The 18,910-nt window shown below is 44.2% G+C and overlaps 1 protein-coding gene across 2 annotated transcripts in view; it reads left to right on the top strand.

The window, feature by feature from the left end:
* The window catches only part of LOC106576776 (inositol polyphosphate-5-phosphatase A), a 280,882-nt gene that overhangs the window by 155,179 nt on the left and 106,793 nt on the right, over nt 1-18,910 (top strand). For both annotated transcript variants that reach the window (XM_045700743.1, XM_014154171.2), the window contains exons 5-8: nt 4,694-4,757; nt 6,273-6,376; nt 16,939-16,991; nt 17,872-17,991. In XM_045700743.1, the coding sequence (XP_045556699.1) occupies nt 4,694-4,757; nt 6,273-6,376; nt 16,939-16,991; nt 17,872-17,991 (341 nt within the window). The remainder of the gene's footprint in view (nt 1-4,693; nt 4,758-6,272; nt 6,377-16,938; nt 16,992-17,871; nt 17,992-18,910) is intronic.

The raw sequence follows: 18,910 nt of genomic DNA, 5'->3' as shown, positions 1-18,910 counted from the left end.
TCTTCTGGCTGTGCCGGGTGGAGATTATAACAGAACATGGCCAAGATGTTCAAATGTTCATAAATGACCAGCATGGTCAAATAATAATAATCACAGTTGTCGAGGGTGCAACAAGTCAGCACCTCAAGAGTAAATGTCAGTTGGCTTTTCATAGCCGATCATTGAGAGTATCTCTACCGCTCCTGCTGTCTCTAGAGAGTTGAAAACAGCAGGTCTGGGCAAGGTAGCACGTCCGGTGAACAGGTCAGGGTTCCATAGCCGCAGGCAGAACAGTTGAAACTGGAGCAGCAGCATGGCCAGGTGGACTGGGGACAGCAAGGAGTCATCATGTCAGGTAGTCCTGAGGCATGGTCCTAGGGCTCAGGTCCTCTGAGAGAGAGAAAGAGAGAATTAGAGAGAGCATACTTAAATTCACACAGGACACCGGATAAGACAGGAGAAATACTCCAGAGAGTTGAAAACAGCAGGTCTGGGACAAGTAGCACGTCCCACAGGTAGCCCCCCGACACAAACTACTGCAGCATAAATACTGGAGGCTGAGACAGGAGCGGTCAGGAGACACTGTGGCCCCATCCGACGATACCCCCGGACAGGGCCAAACAGGAAGGATATAAACCCCACCCACTTTGCCAAAGCACAGCCCCCACACCACTAGAGGGATAACTTCAACCACCAACTTACCATCCTGAGACAAGGCCGTGTATAGCCCACAAAGATCTCCGCCACGGCACAACCCAAGGGGGGGCGCCAACCCAGACAGGAAGACCATGTCAGTGACTCAACCCACTCAAGTGACGCACCCCTCCTAGGGACTGCATGGAAGAACACCAATAAGCCAGTGACTCAGCCCCTGTAATAGGGTTAGAGACAGAGAATCCCAGTATAGACTTAAAGGTTGAGATCGAGTCTGCATCTCTCACATGGGTAGGCAGACCATTCCATAAAAATGGAGCTCTATAGGAGAAAGCTCTGCCTCCAGCTGTTTGCTTAGAAATTCTAGGGACAATTAGGAGGCCTGCGTCTTGTGACCGTAGCATACGTGTAGGTATGTACGGCAGGACCAAATCGGAAAGATAGGTAGGAGCAAGCCCATGTAATGCTTTGTAGGTTAGCAGTAAAACCTTGAAATCAGCCCTTGCCTTAACAGGAAGCCATTGTAGGGAGGCTAGCACTGGAGTAATATGATCTTTTTTTTTGTTTCTAGTCAGGATTCTAGCAGCCGTATTTAGCACTAACTGAAGTTTATTTAGTGCTTTATACGGGTAGCCGGAAAGTAGACCATTGCAGTAGTCCAACCTAGAAGTAACAAAAGCATGGATTAATTTTTCTGCATCATTTGTGGACAGAAAGTTTCAGATTTTTGCAATGTTACATAGATGGAAAAAAGCTGCCCTTGAAACAGTCTTGATATGTTCGTCAAAAGAGAGATTAGGGTCCAGAGTAACGCCGAGGTCCTTCACAGTTTTATTTGAGATGACTGTACAACCATCAAGATTAATTGTCAGATTTAACAGAAAATCTCTTTGTTTCTTGGGACCTTGAACAAGCATCTCTGTTTTGTCCGAGTTTAAAAGTAGAAAGTTTGCAGCCATCCACTTCCTTATGTCTGAAACACAGGCTTCTAGCGAGGGCAATTTTGGGGCTTCACCATGTTTCATTGAAATGTACAGCTGTGTGTCATCCGCATTGCAGTGAAATTTAACATTATGTTTTCGAATGACATCCCCAAGAGGTAAAATATATAGTGAAAACAATAGTGGTCCTAAAACGGAACCTTGAGGAACACCAAAATTTACAGTTGATTTGTCAGAGGATGAACCATTCACAGAGACAAACTGATATCTTTCCGACAGATTAGATCTGAACCAGGCCAGAACTTGTCCGTGTAGAGCTCCAAGACAGGATTGTGTTGATGCATAGATCTGGGGAAGGGTAACAAAACATTTATGCAGGAGTGAAAGTCCCCAATAACACAGTGGCCTCATCATTCTTAAATGGAAGATGTTTGGAACAACCACAAACTCTTCCTAGAGCTGACGGCTCGACAAACTGAGCAATCGGGGGACTAGGGCCTTGGTCAGGGAGGTGACCAAGAACCCGGTGGTCACTCTGACAGAGTTTGTTAGTGGAGAGGGGAGAAACTTCCAGAAGGACAACCATCTCTGGAGCACTCTACCAATCAGGCCTTTATGGTAGAGTGGCCAGGAGGAAGCCACTCTTCAGTAAAAGGCACATGACAGCCCGCTTGGAGTTTGCCAAAAGGCACCAGAGCCCGGACTTGAACCCGTTCTAACATCTCTGGAGAGACCTGAAAATAGCTGTGCAGCAACGCTCCCCATCCAACCTGACAGAGCTTGAGAGGATCTGTAGCGAAGAATGGGAGAAACTCCCCAAATACAGATGTGCCAAGCTTGTAGCGTCATACCCATGAAGTATCAAGGCTGTAATCGCTGCCAAAGGTGCTTCAACAAAGTACTGAGTAAAGGGTCTGAATATTTATGTAAATGTCATATCTAATTTAATATTTTTGATACATTTGCAAAAATGTCTAAACCTGTTTTTGCTTTGTCATTATGGGGTATTATGTGTAGATTGATGGGGGGGGGGGGCATTTTTATCCATTATAGAATAAGGCTGTAAAGTAACAAAATGTGGAAAAAAGTCAAGGGGTTTGAATACTTTCCAAGTGCACTGTATAGCCACTTAGGTGCAACTTTTTATCATTTATTTGAAGGTTGATTCATTAAGATTTGTTTAGTCATCATATCAATTCTATTTTGGGGAGGTCACATTCGCTGGTTTTTGTGGAGTAATCAATGTCCATGCGGCATTTATGAGCATGCAGCAACCCACGGCTGCAACTAGTTGGTTTTTGGGTGATGCTGTGGCCTACCTGTGCACTAAACAAGCAAACGCAGGCCTATTTGGATTCTCTGTTGACTATAGGCTAGAAATGTTTGTAATTGTACTGAGTTTTAATGGTGATTGAAATTCATATTTCGACTCATATTTTTATATTTTAGCTTAATTACTATTTATTCTGGATTCATTCCAAATATACAAACTGCAGCAACAAAAACAACAGTGGTGTCATTTTGACATCTAGCACAGTTTCCCTCCCTCACCCCCCTAATGTCCCCCTCTCTTTCTCTCACTCTGTCAGTGGCAGTTTGAGGTGAAAAAGAGCATAAAGAAAACCTACGAGAAATTAAAAGGGGGCCCTTCCTGGAAGCCGTCCTCCTGCTGAGGGGAAAGTTGACCTCGAGTCCTACTGCTTTCAATCCATCCCTCGCTTTTTTGTCCTCCTTCAGAAAAAGGAGGGAGGAAGATAGAATGAAAGAGCGGTGCATGGTGGTGGGTTTGGGTCACCAGCCGCTGTTCTCATCAATTAAATGTGCGACAGTGTTTTCCGTTGGATGAACTTCTATGTCAAGGAGATGGGCAGGACCTCATGTTTGTGCTTTTGACAAATCGGCAAATGTTTAATCTCAAGATGTGCCGGCGCTCATAAATAATGCAGGGTCTGGCTGCCGAGCCCCCAAACTCTCCCCCTGCCAGAGAGGGTGTCTGCTCCGCCCCTAAAAGGAAAACGGCACAAAATCAGACTAAATCCTCTCTCTCCCTCTCCCTCTGTCCTTTTCTCCCTCTGCCGTCTGTCTCCTCCCCTCTAAGGAGACTTACGCCTCTCTCTCTCTTATTCTCTCTCTCATTCTCTGTTTCCCTCTCTCTCATTCTCTCCCTCTCTCATTCTGTTTCCCTCTCTCTTTCTTTCTCTCTCTCCCTCTCCCTCTCTCTCTGTCTCTCTTTCTCTCTGCCGCGCTCTCTCTCTTTCTGTCCCTCTCTTTGAAGCTCTTATGCCCTTCCTTGTCCCGCCACTAACCATTCCACGACCTGCACAAATCTGAACTGGGCTCACTTTCGTTTCGTGTTGTCATCCAATGTATTTTTTTCTTCTCTCCCTAATATCTATTTCTTCCTCTTTTGCTCTCTATTCTCTACATGCTGCAGTGTAGGAGGAGAAAGGAGGGTTGCAAGCAGCAGGACCAATGACAGAATTATCCTCAAGCAAGGGCTGAGGGCTCGCTATGTCAAAGCCCCAGCGGACTGAGAGCAGGCTTTTCCTCTATTGCCTAGATGTAAAAAGCACAGAGAAAGCGTGTAGTGGACTGTGAACCGCATCAAATCCCCTGCATTATTTTTTCCCCCACAGTTTGTTTGGGTTGTCTACAGACTCGGGAAACTTTGTGATTGTTCTTTCAGAAATTAAGATTTTAATCCTATTGAAGTAGTTCTTTGGTTGTTCCAAAGTCCATCTGAATGTGTCCTTTGAAAAGCTAGAATGATTTATTCTTCAGGAAGCCTTGTACCAAGTATAGGGTCTGAGGACTCTGCATTGAATGCACTGTATATTCGATTGACCGCTTTAATTCAATATCTGCTGTGGGAAAATACTGTACATAAACTAAAGAGTGGTGTGATTTGTTGCCTGGAATGATTAGTGTGTGTACCTTATTTGCCCTCTACACAGCAAAGCTCTACAAATGAATGGTGCTTTGTACTACTTGGAACTAATCTTTGCTTCTATTGCTCAGTATGATTTTGTGGTTAGTTAATCCCAGGTTATTTCCAAGAATCTCTGACTAAATGGTTTGTTAACAATTCTCCTAAATCTCATGCGCTCTCTATCTTCCAGGCACTAGGAAGTTGCTACTTTCTTCACGAATCCTTGAAAAACATCCACCAGTTTGATTTCAAAGGTGAGTCCCCCCCCCAATGAAATCTCTACCCCTGCCCTCTCACAAACCCCCTCCATATAACACCCTACATTCCACGGCCCATCACCGCTTCCATCAAAACCAGTAAGGTTGAGATTGGCAGGGGGAAGATCATGTTCAGGAGCGATAGATAGAATGGTAATGCTTATTAATATTAGGATTTAATTCATGGGTTTTCGGGCTCCACGGTAATTGTGTACGGCGGTTATTGGACAGTTACGGCCCTCTCATCAGCTTGGGGTGTCAGAGGGCCAGGGGCCTGGCGGCCAGGCTAATTAAAGAGGGGATATAGATGTGGAGCCGCAACGTTGTTCCCATTACACCAGAGTCAGCATTAGCACCATCCTCTCACCACCAGTGAAGGACAGGGCGAGGGGGAATGTGAGAGGACACACACACACACACGCATGCAGCATTCAGACATGGATACACACACACACACACAGAAACAGAGTGCTCCTCTTACATGGGATTAGGATATATCCAGAATGAGCTCATTTACGCTTTACAAGATGCTACTGGACTGAATAAATACTTTAACTATGTAGAAGACGTCAGTTGTTACACCTGCTTCTTTGGTAAAGAACTATGCCACATTTTCCATGACCCATATTCATTAAGCGTCTCAGCTCCCTCCTGTCCATTCATAATAATCCAAAAGTCCAAACTGATCCTAGATCAGCACTGCTACTCTGAGACGGTTTATGGAAACGGGTCCACATATCAGGTGAATGTGGGAGACGTTTTCAGGCTCTGGCCCCAGTTCAGGTTATGTGTTATAGTTTCATGATACATCCAGGCTGTATCACAACTGGCCGTGATCGTCCAGGTTTGGCCAATGTAGGCCGCCATTGTAAATAAGAATTTGTTCTTAACTGACTTGCCTAGTTAAATAAAGGTTAAATAAAAATAAATGAAATAAAACATGGATGCCTTAGGATGAGGTGAACCGAATAGTGACGCCGTGACCGATACTCATAGGATCAGGTTCAGAGATCTTGACATGCCAAGTTTTTTTTACCTCTAAGATATTTTCAGCCTTTTACACGCTGACTAAAACATGCTCACCCTTTAGTTCTACAAATTTCGGAGCGTTCAAAAGGTTAAAAATATCTGAGAGGTCAAAATGGTTTGGCATGTCAAGCTCTCTCTCTGACACTGAGTATGGGTCACAGTGTCACGCTGTTTGGTTCACCTTGGATCACCTAAGGCCTCCTTGTAAGTACAACACACAACCTGAATTTAGACTGGGTAGGCGTGGAGAATCTGTTGCTTCACCTAGGCAGGAGTTCCCCTATACTTCCACTAACAACCAGCAGGTGGAGTAGTAGGCTGATGAAGCTCTTGCTTTATGCGTGCATGACTACATCTAGAATCTAGATCAACACAACACTGTTTTGTGACGTTAGTATGTTTAAACTGTGAATCATGCTCTTAAGACTAGCTAGTATTGTATTAATACGGCCTCTGGCTTTCTGTCTGTGTTTTTCCCCACAGCCAAGAAATTCAAGAAGGTGGTTGGGAAAGAGATCTACTCAGACACTCTAGAGAGCACACCCATGTTGGAGAAGGAAAAGTTTCCTCAGGACTACTTCCCTGAGGTGCGTATCCTTCCACTGTTGCTGTAGTGACTGAGAGGGACTATCTCTCAGCCTCTGTACTGCTTTCTGAAGCTCTGGGACTTTGATTGACAGAGTGCTGTCATTAATGAACACTAAACAGCAATGTGACATTATGACACCACTATCACTATACTGTTTAATGCCTCTATCACATCGATAGCGTCATTACGCAAAATGGTACTCAGCATCATCTGGATGTGTGCAACCAAAAGTTCAACATTCACCTTCTGCTGCCATATCTGTCAAGCCGTCTACGCACACAGCTGGACACGTACGTTCGATAGATCCAACATATGCACTGCAACTGCAAGGCAAGCTGCAGGGCAAAAGCAGTGTTCCATTGGAAATGAATGTACTTCTGGTGTACCAAAATGCAACGACGCGATCGAGGCTTTACAATCTAATAACATCATCACATTGTTTTCACGAGACAGCATGGTGGTATGGAGAATTCTTGTGGTGTGTGACTGCGCCAGATCGTTTAGTGTGCGCACCACTAAGTTGTCAAGACAAAAAAACGACATGAAAGACTGTCGTTTAATGTGAGTCTCAGCAATGTTAGGATTTTGAAAGTTGTGTAGCGTACACCCGGCATAAGGCATGGACCTTGTTAATACATTTTGGATGGTTGCATTTAGTCCCCATAATACAGTAGGTATTGCAAGTGCTGAAAAAGTTTTGGTTATATCTGTTTTTATTTTATTTTACTTGCAAAACTTTTGCGGCACTTTGTTTTTGAGATGTTTTATTTTTTTTGCGAAATGGTTTATGTTGCGTAATACATTTTGAATATTTTCAAAAGTAGGCATATGTTTTTACCAAATAAACCCCACAGAAAAACATAACTATTGGTATTATTACACATTTATGGTAGTTTTTCCTCTTACTATTTTGCATTTTCACAAAAGATACGTTATGATGTGAAAACATAAGTTTATTTTGGTTTCTGCATTTTATTCTTTTTCCCTCAAAAAGTAAATGAATACAAGGATCAGTTGAACAGTGGAAGATTGAGATGGCACTCTTGCAACAGCTTTAATTCGGTGGCTTGCTGGGCTTCGTAGTGCAGCCTGTGTGCGTTGTATGTCTGTTCGTTCTGTGGGTTCCTCTGCTGGGTCCACATCATAAGGGAACGTCGCGCTGTGCTGATATAGTAATAAAGAGCATGAGTGCCCGCGTGTCAGCCCCATGCTCCTCGCTCATCTGTCAACCGCGCTCCGCCGGCCACCTCCTCAAATATATGCAAAGGAGATGGATACATCCTTTCACAGACGTACTCTCCCAATTTCCGTCTCTTTCACACACACACTCTCATGTACACATTTTCTCTCTCTCTCTCTCTGCCCCCCCACCTTGGAGTTCCCCAGTTTGCCATTTTCAAAGATGATCTAAAACCAATTACATCGATTGAGGCGTGAAGTTGTTTAAAATTATTACAAGAAACGGGTGTTTGGTGCGTTACGAAGACAACCGGAAAACAAAACAAAACTGGGTGCGAAAAGCAAGCAGATGCCTGAGAAAGTTTACTCCCTGATTTATGCCTCTTTCCCGGCTGGGTTATGAATCCAGGATGATGCTCCCGAGAGCAGCACTCCAGATAATGTTAGACATTTAAAAATAGCAGATTTGTGTAGTCTATCAGGGCCGAGTATTTTTTTTTCTTCTCCCCCCCCCGCCCAGCTCCGTAGTGAGAAATTGGTTATCATAGATCACAGATACTGCTCAAACCTCTTATGAAAGATGAATTAATTTCACTAATGCTTTAATGCAGAGCTCTCATGAGGAAGTCAGGCGCGCGATAACCCCTGCCTTGTCCCCGCTTCCTCCATGGTGATTTATGCTGTCTTTTAGTAGATGAAACCGCCTGGATTTGCCATTCATCTGCAGCCTTAAGGAATTCTATTAACAGGGGATCTGGGACAAGACGGACCGCAATGGGGGAGTCCAACTGGGTTCTGCAGGGTACCGCTCTGGGTCTCAGAGTGTTGTGGAAACTGGATAGTCATCCTAAAACATGATATACTAGAAAAGAGACCTCGCCAAGACCTTAGAGTATGTGAGCTACAGAGAGCATGGGTTGTTATCATGTTATCTTCCATTAGAATCTACTGTATAAAGGTATCATTTTCTGTCGTTTTCTAATGTTTTGATACCCCGTATCGAGAGGTGAAGCTGTAGAATGTAGCAGCAGACAGTTTAGCCAGCTTGTCGGAGACTAACACCTCTCTTTCTCCGCTTGCACGTTTGCTTTACAGTCCACCGTTAATAAACTGCCACTCAGAGGGCCTGATGACATCATGGTGGGAGGGGTTGGTCTGTACGGCCCATGTTTGAGTGACAGCGCTGGTTAAAGACTAGCAATGTAACAGAGACAAAATTACATTTCCTGGCATCTCTTAGATTTTAGTGCCCTTGGGTTGGTTGTGGGTGTATACTAGTGTATGGGTGTGTATACTAGTGTACAGTTGAAGTCGGAAGTTTACATACACTTTGGTTGGAGTCATTAAAACTCATTTTTCAACCACTCCACAAATTTCTTGTTAACAAACTATAGTTTTGGCATGTTTGTTAGGACATTTGCTTTGTGCATGACACAAGTAATTTTTCCAACAATTGTTGATTATTTCACAATTCCAGTTGGTCAGAAGTTTACATAGACTAACTTGATTGTGCCTTTAAACAGCTTGGAAAATTCCAGAAAATGATGTCATGGATTTAGAAGATTCTGATAGGCTAATTGACATAATTTGAGTCAATTGGAAGTGTACCTGTGGATGTATTTCAAGGCCTATCTTCAAACTCAGTGCCTTTTTGCTTGACATCATGGGAAAATCAAAAGAAATCAGCCAAGACCTCAGAAAACAAATTGTAGACCTCCACAAGTCTGGTTCGTCCATAGGTGAAATTTCCAAACGCCTGAAGGTACCACTTTCATCTTTACAATAAACAATAGTACGCAAGTATAAACACCATGGGACCACGCAGCCGTCATACCGCTCAGGAAGGAGACGTGTTCTGTCTCCTAGAGATTAACGTACTTTAGTGCGAAAAGTGCAAATAAATCGCAGAACAACAGCAAAGGACCTTGTGAAGATGCTGGAGGAAACAGGTACAAAAGTAAGTATATCCACAGTAAAATGAGTTCTTTATCGACATAACCTGAAAGGCCCCTCAGCAAGGAAGGAGCCACTGCTCCATAACCGCCATAAAAAAGCCCGACTACGGTTTGCAACTGCACATGGGGACAAAGATCGTACTTTTTGAAGAAATGTCCTCTGGTCTGATGAAACAAAATTATAACTGTTTGGCCATAATGACCATCGTTATGTTTGGAGGAAAAAGGGGGAGGCTTGCAAGCCAAAGAACACCATCCCAACCGTGAAGCACGGGGGTGGCAGCATTATATTGTGGGGGTGCTTTGCTGCAAGAGAGACTGGTGCACTTCACAAAATAGATGGCATCTTAAGGAAGGAAAATTATGTGGATATATTGAAGCAACATCTTCCAAATGGACAATGACCCCAAGCATACTTCCAAAGTTGTGGCAAAATGGCTTAAGGACAACAAAGTCAAGGTATTGGAGTGGCCATCACTAAGCCCTGACCTCAATCCCATAGAAAATTTGTGGGCAGAACTGAAAAATGTGTGTGAGCAAGGAGGCCTACTAACCTGACTCAGTTACTCCAGCTCTGTCAGGAGGAATGGGCCAAAATTCACCCAACTTATTGTGGGATGCTTGTGGAAGGCTACCCGAAACGTTTGACCCAAGTTAAACAATGTAAAGGCAATGCTACCAAATACTAATTGAGTGTATGTAAACTTCTGACCCACTGGGAATGTGATGAAAGAAATAAAAGCTGAAATAAATCATTCTCTCTACTATTATTCTGACATTTCACATTCTTAAAATAAGGTGGTGATCCTAACTGACCTAAGGCAGGGAATTTTTACTAGGTTTAAATGTTAGGAATTGTGAAAAACTGAGTTTAAATGTATTTGGCTAAGGTGTATGTAAACTTCTGACTTCAACTGTATTAATGTTGTGTGTTTGCTTTGACCCCTACTCATACCCCTGTCACACACACCCTTGCTGTCTCATGTAGACCTCTCATGTCCACAATGGGGGTGAACAGGATCCTACTGTGACCCCAAGTCCCCTGGGTTAAGTCTGCTGAAATGACAACCCCTCCCTCCATGTATGCAAAACACACTGCCTTCATACTCCACAGCCTGTGAGTTATGGCTTGAAGTGGAGGAGAAAGGAGGGAGGGACATTAATTGAAAGCTGAATAAGAAGGAACTGGGCAAAATAGCGGGCACATTTCTTTTGAAAGGTCGATGTGATGGATTTGGTGACCTGTCATTTCTTGTTGTTCCGTCAATCCTTTCAACTCGCCCGAGTATTTATAAATATATTTGTTGGTGCAGTAATACATGCTTCCAAAAAACATTGCATCATAAGTATTTCTCCTTGGCTTATATAAATAAAGTGTACGACCGAGACCTCAATGTCCCCTTTCCATTGATTGCGCACGGAAGTGGAAAAAACTAACCGGGCCATAGATCATTGTCCGTACAAGTTTGTATTTCTTGGTTGCTACCACACGTCTGCTCATAAAAGCATTGGTTGTGGACTACACTCAGACACCCTTTTAGTTATCTCTGCTGTAAACTCTGATATTATGATTATGCGGCAGCCATACAAGTCCAGTTTTCAATGCAAGTCAACATCCCTTTAAATGGGGAAGTGGTATTGTTTCTACCCATGGTCCAGAGACCGTCCAGCTAGATCTGTCCTATAGGCTACCTGCCCCATTCCCCAGCCCCTGTATGTACTGTACTGTATGTCCTCCCCTCAGTCCCCGCTCTCTCTATAAAGGGCTTGTCCTTCCCTCAAACCGCTACACAACACTGGATTTGGGACATTTTAATCAGCAGCAACTTCCCTCTCATCCCACACACACTCAGTCTGGTCCAGTTCCTACTAAGCACACCCCAGTCAGACTCCCCTCTCTTATTTGATGGGGATGATGGAATAAAGATACATGGGGGGTTCTGCATGAGGCCAAATCAGTCAGAGTTTGTGTGTATTACTTATTACTCACAGTGCATATCTGTTACGGGGACCTGTGTAACCCTGTCCTGTATTCCCTTATGGGTATGCCCCACCGCACACTGTTATTTATAGGGGGATGGTCTCTCAGCTGAGATATAAGAAAGGTCAACGACAACAAAAACGAAGTGTGTTGTGGTGGGGGACCGGGGGGGTGGGATTGGTGTTCCGCAATCCTGCACCACCATGACACGCGTGACATTTGATAGTGGAAGTGAGAACTTCCGATGGACACAACTGCGGAGTTTATGGTGTCTCTTCATCTAATAGCGAATCCATTTTATAGCACCATAGCTCGCTCTCCACTACTCCCCTCTCCGTCCCTTATCTGTATTGGCTGGGAGCCTGGCTGTCATGGCTGACCCACTCTGTATAGCCGTTCATCACTGTCACAGCCTGGGCACCCATCACTGGCCACGGAAGGTCAGCCTGTGTCACCCTCAGCCTTACAACCTTTTACTGCCTCACTCCACCACCCGCCCCCATGGTGACCCCTCACTGGCCAGGCCAGACCTGACCCTTCCCAGACGATGGGGTGTTGGGGGGGGGGCTGGACATCACCTGGGCCTACGCTACTCTGTCAGATGAAGTGTAGATGTTGTCTCTGTCTGTCTCACTCACTGATGATACTGTGGCTGTGGTACCAGCCTGAGTGGCAGCTTTTCAGCTGTCCTGCCTAGAGCAGGGGTTTGGAAACCCTAGCCTAGAGCAATAGGAAATGTAAATGTTTATCTCTCAGGCCAGGGTTTTTTTCCCCCTGGCCCTGTAACACATTCTGTAGGCATTAAGGTGAGGTCGGCGTTTCAATCTAGCGTTTGATTGGGTGCATGACAGTTGATTGTCACTCCCAGTCTGAATTTCCCAGTCCCCTTGTGAATGACAGCTCTGTGTGTTGATGAATGGAAGGGAATGTGTGCAGCATGTGTGCGTGTCACATTAACCAAACGATAAGACAAGGGTCAATCAGTCATAGGAGGAGGAAATGGGGCAATCTGAGGTTGCACGTCAGGGACGTGATGGATTTTTATGTTGTGATTTGTAGTTAATGGCTCTTTAAATTAAATTTAGATTACATATATTTCACGCTGCATTAAGAGAGCAGGTTTGGACACCACCCTCTTCTCTCCTCCTCACTCCCCTCCCTGTCATCCTCTTCATCCTCTTCTTCATTTCCCTTTATTCAAGTCCTTACAATGTTATGTACTGTATATCACGTCATATATATATATATATATATATATATATATATATATATATATATATATACAGTACATATTTAAATCTCTCTCAGCGAGTCAGGTAAAATAAAGATGAAATTGATATGATGCCAACAAATTTCTGCTTACCACCTAAATGTAAATGTGGTTACTGAATGAATTTCCTTGAAACATCTGTGTTTTGTTGAATTTGTTGAAGTACTTCCTCATTTATTTTCAACGACTACATCATGTAAGGTATTCGTTCTATTATTTGTCTTTTTAAATTATCACAAAATATTTATTGAGTGCATTATGTTCATGAAAAACTATTTTGGTTTACCTTAAACCAGGCCGCCTACCGCAGCTGCACAAAGGACCCGGAGCACATTCCTCTCACACTCACTGCTCTCACTCTCTCACTCTCACACACTCACACACTCTCTCTCATTCTCTCACTCACTCTCTCTCACTCATTCTCTCACTCTCTCTCTCTCACTCTCTCTCACTCGCTCTCTCTCTCTCACTCACACACTCAAAGTCACAATGTTGGACAGTGTTGTATAATTGGGCCCATACATTCTGCCAGGCGGTATAGATTAATTCAAGTATGCTAATGTAATTCAATTTGATACAGTTCATCTTGTACTAATGCAGATTGAAGGATGTGAGACGCAATCAAATTGCTTTCAGGCCTACACATTTGCATCTAAGTTTTTAAATAAAATTAGTCAATTTGTAATTATGTGACCTGGGCCATAATTAGTTTATTCATCGCCATGGTTAACTCCCCATTAGGGGAAATGGATCATACTGAAACAAAACAAACTCTTAGAGGGTTGTCTTTGCATTGTTATAGCACTCGTATGAATGGGATGACTGTGTATGCCATTTGAGATTGTATTTTTAAATGTATTGAATATTTAAAACATACAATATATTAGCAGTGAAGCCGCTCAACAACTACATCACATTAGTCATCTAACAGACTCCCATCCAGAGAGACACACAGAAGCAACCAGGGTCTGATGGCATTGAGGAGTACACCACATCAGTCACTGGCTTTATCAATAAGTGTATCGAGGACGTCGTCCCCACAGTGGCTGTACATACATACCCCAACCACACGCCATTGATTACAGGCAACATTCGCACTGAGCTAAAGGGTAGAGCTGCCGCTTTCAAGGTGCGGGACTCTAACCCAGAGGCTTACAAGAAATCCTGCTATGCCCTGCGACGAACCATCAAACAGGCAAAGCATCAATACAGGGCTAAGATTGAATCATACTACAACGGCTCCGACGCTCGTCTTATGTGGCAGGGCTTGCAAACTATTACAGACCACAAAGGGAAGCACAGCTGCGAGCTGCCCAGTGACGCGAGCTGCCCAGTGTCACGAGCCTACCAGACGAGCTAAATCACTTCTATGCTCGCTTCGAGGCAAGCAACGCTGAAGCATGCATGAGAGCATCAGCTGTTCCAGACGACTGTGTGATCACGCTCTCCGTAGCCGACGTAAGACCTTTAAACAGGTCAACATACACAAGGCTGCGGGGCCAGACGGATTACCAGGACGTGTGCTCCAGGCATGTGCTGACCAACTGGCATGTGTCTTCACTGACATTTTCAACATGTCCCTGATTGAGTCTGTAATACCAACATGTTTCAAGCAGACCACCATAGTCCCTGTGCCCAAGAACACTAAGGCAACCTGCCTAAATGACTACAGACCCGTAGCACTCACATCAACACCATTATCCCAGAAACCCTAGACCCACTCCAATTTGCATACCGCCCAAACAGATCCACAGATGATGCAATCTCTTGTGCTCCACACTGCCCTTTCCCACCTGGACAAAAGGAACACTTATGTGAGAATGCTATTCATTGACTACAGCTCAGCGTTCAACACCATAGTACCCTCAAAGCTCATCACTAAGCTAAGGATCCAGGGACTAAACACCTCCCTCTGCAACTGGATCCTGGACTTCCTGATGGGCCGCCCCCCAGATAGTGAGGGTAGGTAGCAACACATCTGCCACTCTGATCCTCAACACTGGAGCTCCCCAGCGGTGCGTGCTCAGTCCCCTCCTGTACTCCCTGTTCACCCACGACTGCATGGCCAGGCACGACTCCAACACCATCATTAAGTTTGCAGACGACACAACAGTGGTAGTCCTGATCACGACAACGATGAGACAGCCTATAGGGAGGAGGTCAGAGACCTGGCCGGGTGGTGCCAGAATAACAACCTATCTCTCAACGTAACCAAGACTAAGGAGATGATTGTGGACTACAGGAAAAGGAGGACCGAGCACGCCCCCATTCTCATTGACGGGGCTGTAGTGGAACAGGTTGAGAGCTTCAAGTTCCTTGGTGTCCACATCAACAACAAACTAGAATGGTCCAAGCACACCAAGACAGTCGTGAAGAGGGCATGACAAAACCTATTCCCCCTCACGAAACTAAAAAGGTTTGGCATGGGTCCTGAGATCCTCAAAAGGTTCTACAGCTGCAACATCGAGAGCATCCTGACTGGTTGCATCACTGCCTGGTACGGCAATTGCTCGGCATCTGACCGCAAGGCACTATAGAGGGTAGTGTGTACGGCCCAGTACATCACTGGGGCTAAGCTGCCTGCCATCCAGGACCTCTACACCAGGCGGTGTCAGAGGAAGGCCCTAAAAATTGTCAAAGACCCAAGCCACCCCAGTCATAGACTGTTCTCTTTACTACTGCATGGTAAGCGGTACCGGAGTGCCAAGTCTAGGACAAAAAGGCTTCTCAACAGTTTTTACCCCCAAGCCATAAGACTCCTGAACAGGTAAACAAGTGGCTACCCAAACTATTGGCATTGTGTGCCCCCTCAACCCCTCTTTTTACGCTGCTGCTACTCTGTGTTTATCATATATGCATAGTCACTTTAACTATACATTCATGTACATACTACCTCAATCAGCCTGACTAACCGGTGTCTGTATGTAGCCTCGCTACTTTTATAGCGAGCTGTCTTTTTACTGTTGTTTTATTTCTTTACCTACCTATTGTTCACCTAATACCTTTTTTTGCACTATTGGTTAGAGCCTGTAAGTAAGCATTTCACTGTGAGGTCTACCTACACCTGTTGTATTCGGCGCACGTGACAAATAAACTTTGATTTGAACTATGCTGTGATGTCTAACTTTAACATTCCATTTCAATCTATCTAATGGAATAGAATCCACAGATTGAAAGTTGATGATAAATACTTTTACTAAGTGTATTAGTTATTGACTGACCCGGTCTCCAGATCTCCCAACAATACTATTTCTACCTTCAATTTTAGATCAATGTTATGCATTTTCAGACATTCCTGAATCTGAGACCAGAAACAGGCTACCTGAGGGCAATACCAAAATAAATGGTCTTGATTCTGTATCCTCACAACAAAATCTGCAGAGCTGTAATGATTGTATGCCCCAAATATCCAACATTTTGTTGGTGGCAAGAATTCTATGTAATAATTTTAGCTGAAAAGCACGAAGTCTTGAATCTTGCGTTATTTTATATATCTACTCAACCCTGTAACATGGAATCGGTGCATCAAATATCTCTTCCTAACTGTTTTGCAATCTGTATGGCACAGCTGTCAACATCCTAGTCCTCAAATGAAACTGGTATACTTTCCTATTTATGCTATTTTTATTCCTCTGCCAGTTTTGATCTTTTACATTGGGCAGACAGACCAGTTCCCTAACTCCCGCTGCCACCTGCCTCCTCCATTTTTGGGGTAATGCAGTAATCAATTGGTTGTAATCTTGGATTGAGCAGACCTTCCCATACAATTCTGATAACTCCATGAAAGACTATACATTTCCAATTTCCAATATAATTTAAAAACAAAATACCCTTTTCAAACAACTTTCCCATAAATACAGGTATTTTATCAATCAGCACATTTGAGTTCAACCATAACATTTGTTCTATTTTTTCAGGGGGATGAAATTGAAATTATAGACAGCTCTGCATTGCTTGTTTAAAAAAAAAAAGAGATACTTTGAAAAAGTATAATTTTCAGTTAATCTAAAATGAGAAATTACAATCTGCACAAAGGCAAAAAGGGCATTTTTAAACAATGGATGAGCTTTTCTTAGTAATCTACTTGAGAACCATGTAGGGTGCACTGCAGTCAGTTCCAATTCCATGCAATCCATGCTCACATTCAGTCGGCATTATGTCTCCCTCTGTTACAGTGCAAGTGGTCCAGAAAAGGCTTCATCAGGACTAGATGGGCTCTGGCTGACTGGTGAGTTTCTATCTCAGTACACCTCAAACTACACCTGTGATCAAACAGAATTTCTCAGGTTTTCATTGAGGTGCATTTTAGGGTCACACCCAACTGTGACTACCCATAAAGCCTAGCAGTATCACCCGCAGTACCTGTCACTTTGGCTTTACCCCACTATCCATAGGCTATATCCCAGGGGGCTTTGCAGGTTCCGGTCCAGTCTTCATAGAGAGGCAAGGTAGAGTGAGTCTTCCCTAGAGAGAGAGAGGCTTTACTTCTCTCCCCATCCCGGGATTAGATTAGACGTAATCTCGTTAGCCAAGCAGTTGCATATGACAGATGACAGAAAACATTACATGCAATTGAACCTGTGTGAGATGAATACAAACATTTTGAGAGGGAGGGATGGAGGAGGGAGGGGGTTGTAATCGAATAGAAGGATGACATGAGAACAAAAGGGCTGAAACGGTAACACTCTAATCGAGACGGGCATGACGCGAGACAGGGACCTGGGGGGAAAGACAGAGAGAGGGACGGGGATGAGAGAGAGGGAGGGAGATTGACAGGGATGAGAGAGAGGGACACGGATTAGAGGGACATTTTACCTATATATTTAGAAGTTTGTCAGCAGGAGAAGCGTCTTGAGGTGAGACATCCACTCTCATTTACAGAGATCGATATATAGTCAATAGTGGATCAATGAGACATGCTTAGCAGCATTAGCACCACTAGGAGTAAAGTGGACATGTCACTCAGCCTGTAGGGCAACCAGGCAAATGAATCTTACTGCTCCATTCACAGAACCAAATGTATAGCACTGGTCCACAGGCCACGAGGTCAATCATGTGATTCAGGTGTCTCAAACGCAAATATCCTGGTCTCTCGGTCTCCCCCACAGTGCCTTTGACCTGGTCAACATCCACCTGTTCCACGATGCCTCCAACATACTGGCCCGGGAGAAGAGCCCCTCTGTCTACTCCGGGATGAGACAGAAGGCCCTTGGCTTTGTTTTAGACAGGTGACTGGCACTCTCCTCTCACCGTTCTCTCATCGCTCATCTCACCATTATCTCCAACCACCCTCTCAGCACCCTCTTCATCTCTCCTTTACCAATCTCACCATCTCTCCTCTCACCATCCTCACCATCCTCTCCATTCTTCTTTTCTACTCGACCCTGAGCAACACACTCACCTCTCTGCCAGCAGAGAATCCTTCACCCTAGACCCCACTAAGCAAACAGGGGAGCCGTTCCAGCTAACATGCTAATGTGATTTATGTGATCTCCATTTACGGTGGAGCAGGATGATGTAGTGTGTTAAAGCAGCCCCTGCTCACTACCTGGTCATGCTAACACTGAATCGAAGCTATGTAGCAGCCTTGCATTATGTGACCCCCACCACTGAAATAAAATCTGAATGCACAGCGTCTTTCACCTCCTTCCACTTTGAATCACTGCATACATATGGCCGGCATATATTATGAAGGGTTTTGACACCTCGTGAATTACGAGCTGTGTTTTATGCATTTCAAAGCTCATATTTTCTCTCTCCTTGATTCTTTCATTTGATGAAAGAATGCTCTGCGTTTAATGGACTGGGAAGTGGGGGTGTTTGAGGAATATGACAGCTTTTACAATTTTTATGAAGCCATAATTTACCTGGATTTATCTGTATAATGAAGTTTCAAAAGGACCTTTCTTGTTGCTTACGTTGAGGGTTTTGACCGTATTTTCTCAGCTTTGGTCATGCTCTTGAAGTTGATTTTTTTTAAAGTCATCTCGTAAATACGGCTAAATGTCAAATTTTCTGCTGGAGGTTGAATAGCACTGGGCTGGTGAGTGGCAGTTTCCACGCTCCCCTCTTTTAAATCCCCTTGTGCTCAGAAGGTATCCTTTGCTGGTAATTCCTGGGACATATTATTAAAAGGTGACAATGGAA

Source organism: Salmo salar, chromosome ssa18, assembly GCF_905237065.1.
Source record: "Salmo salar chromosome ssa18, Ssal_v3.1, whole genome shotgun sequence".
Taxonomy (NCBI): domain Eukaryota; kingdom Metazoa; phylum Chordata; class Actinopteri; order Salmoniformes; family Salmonidae; genus Salmo; species Salmo salar.
The sequence above is the reverse complement of the archived record's forward strand: the minus strand, read 5'-3'. Positions and strand labels throughout refer to the sequence as shown.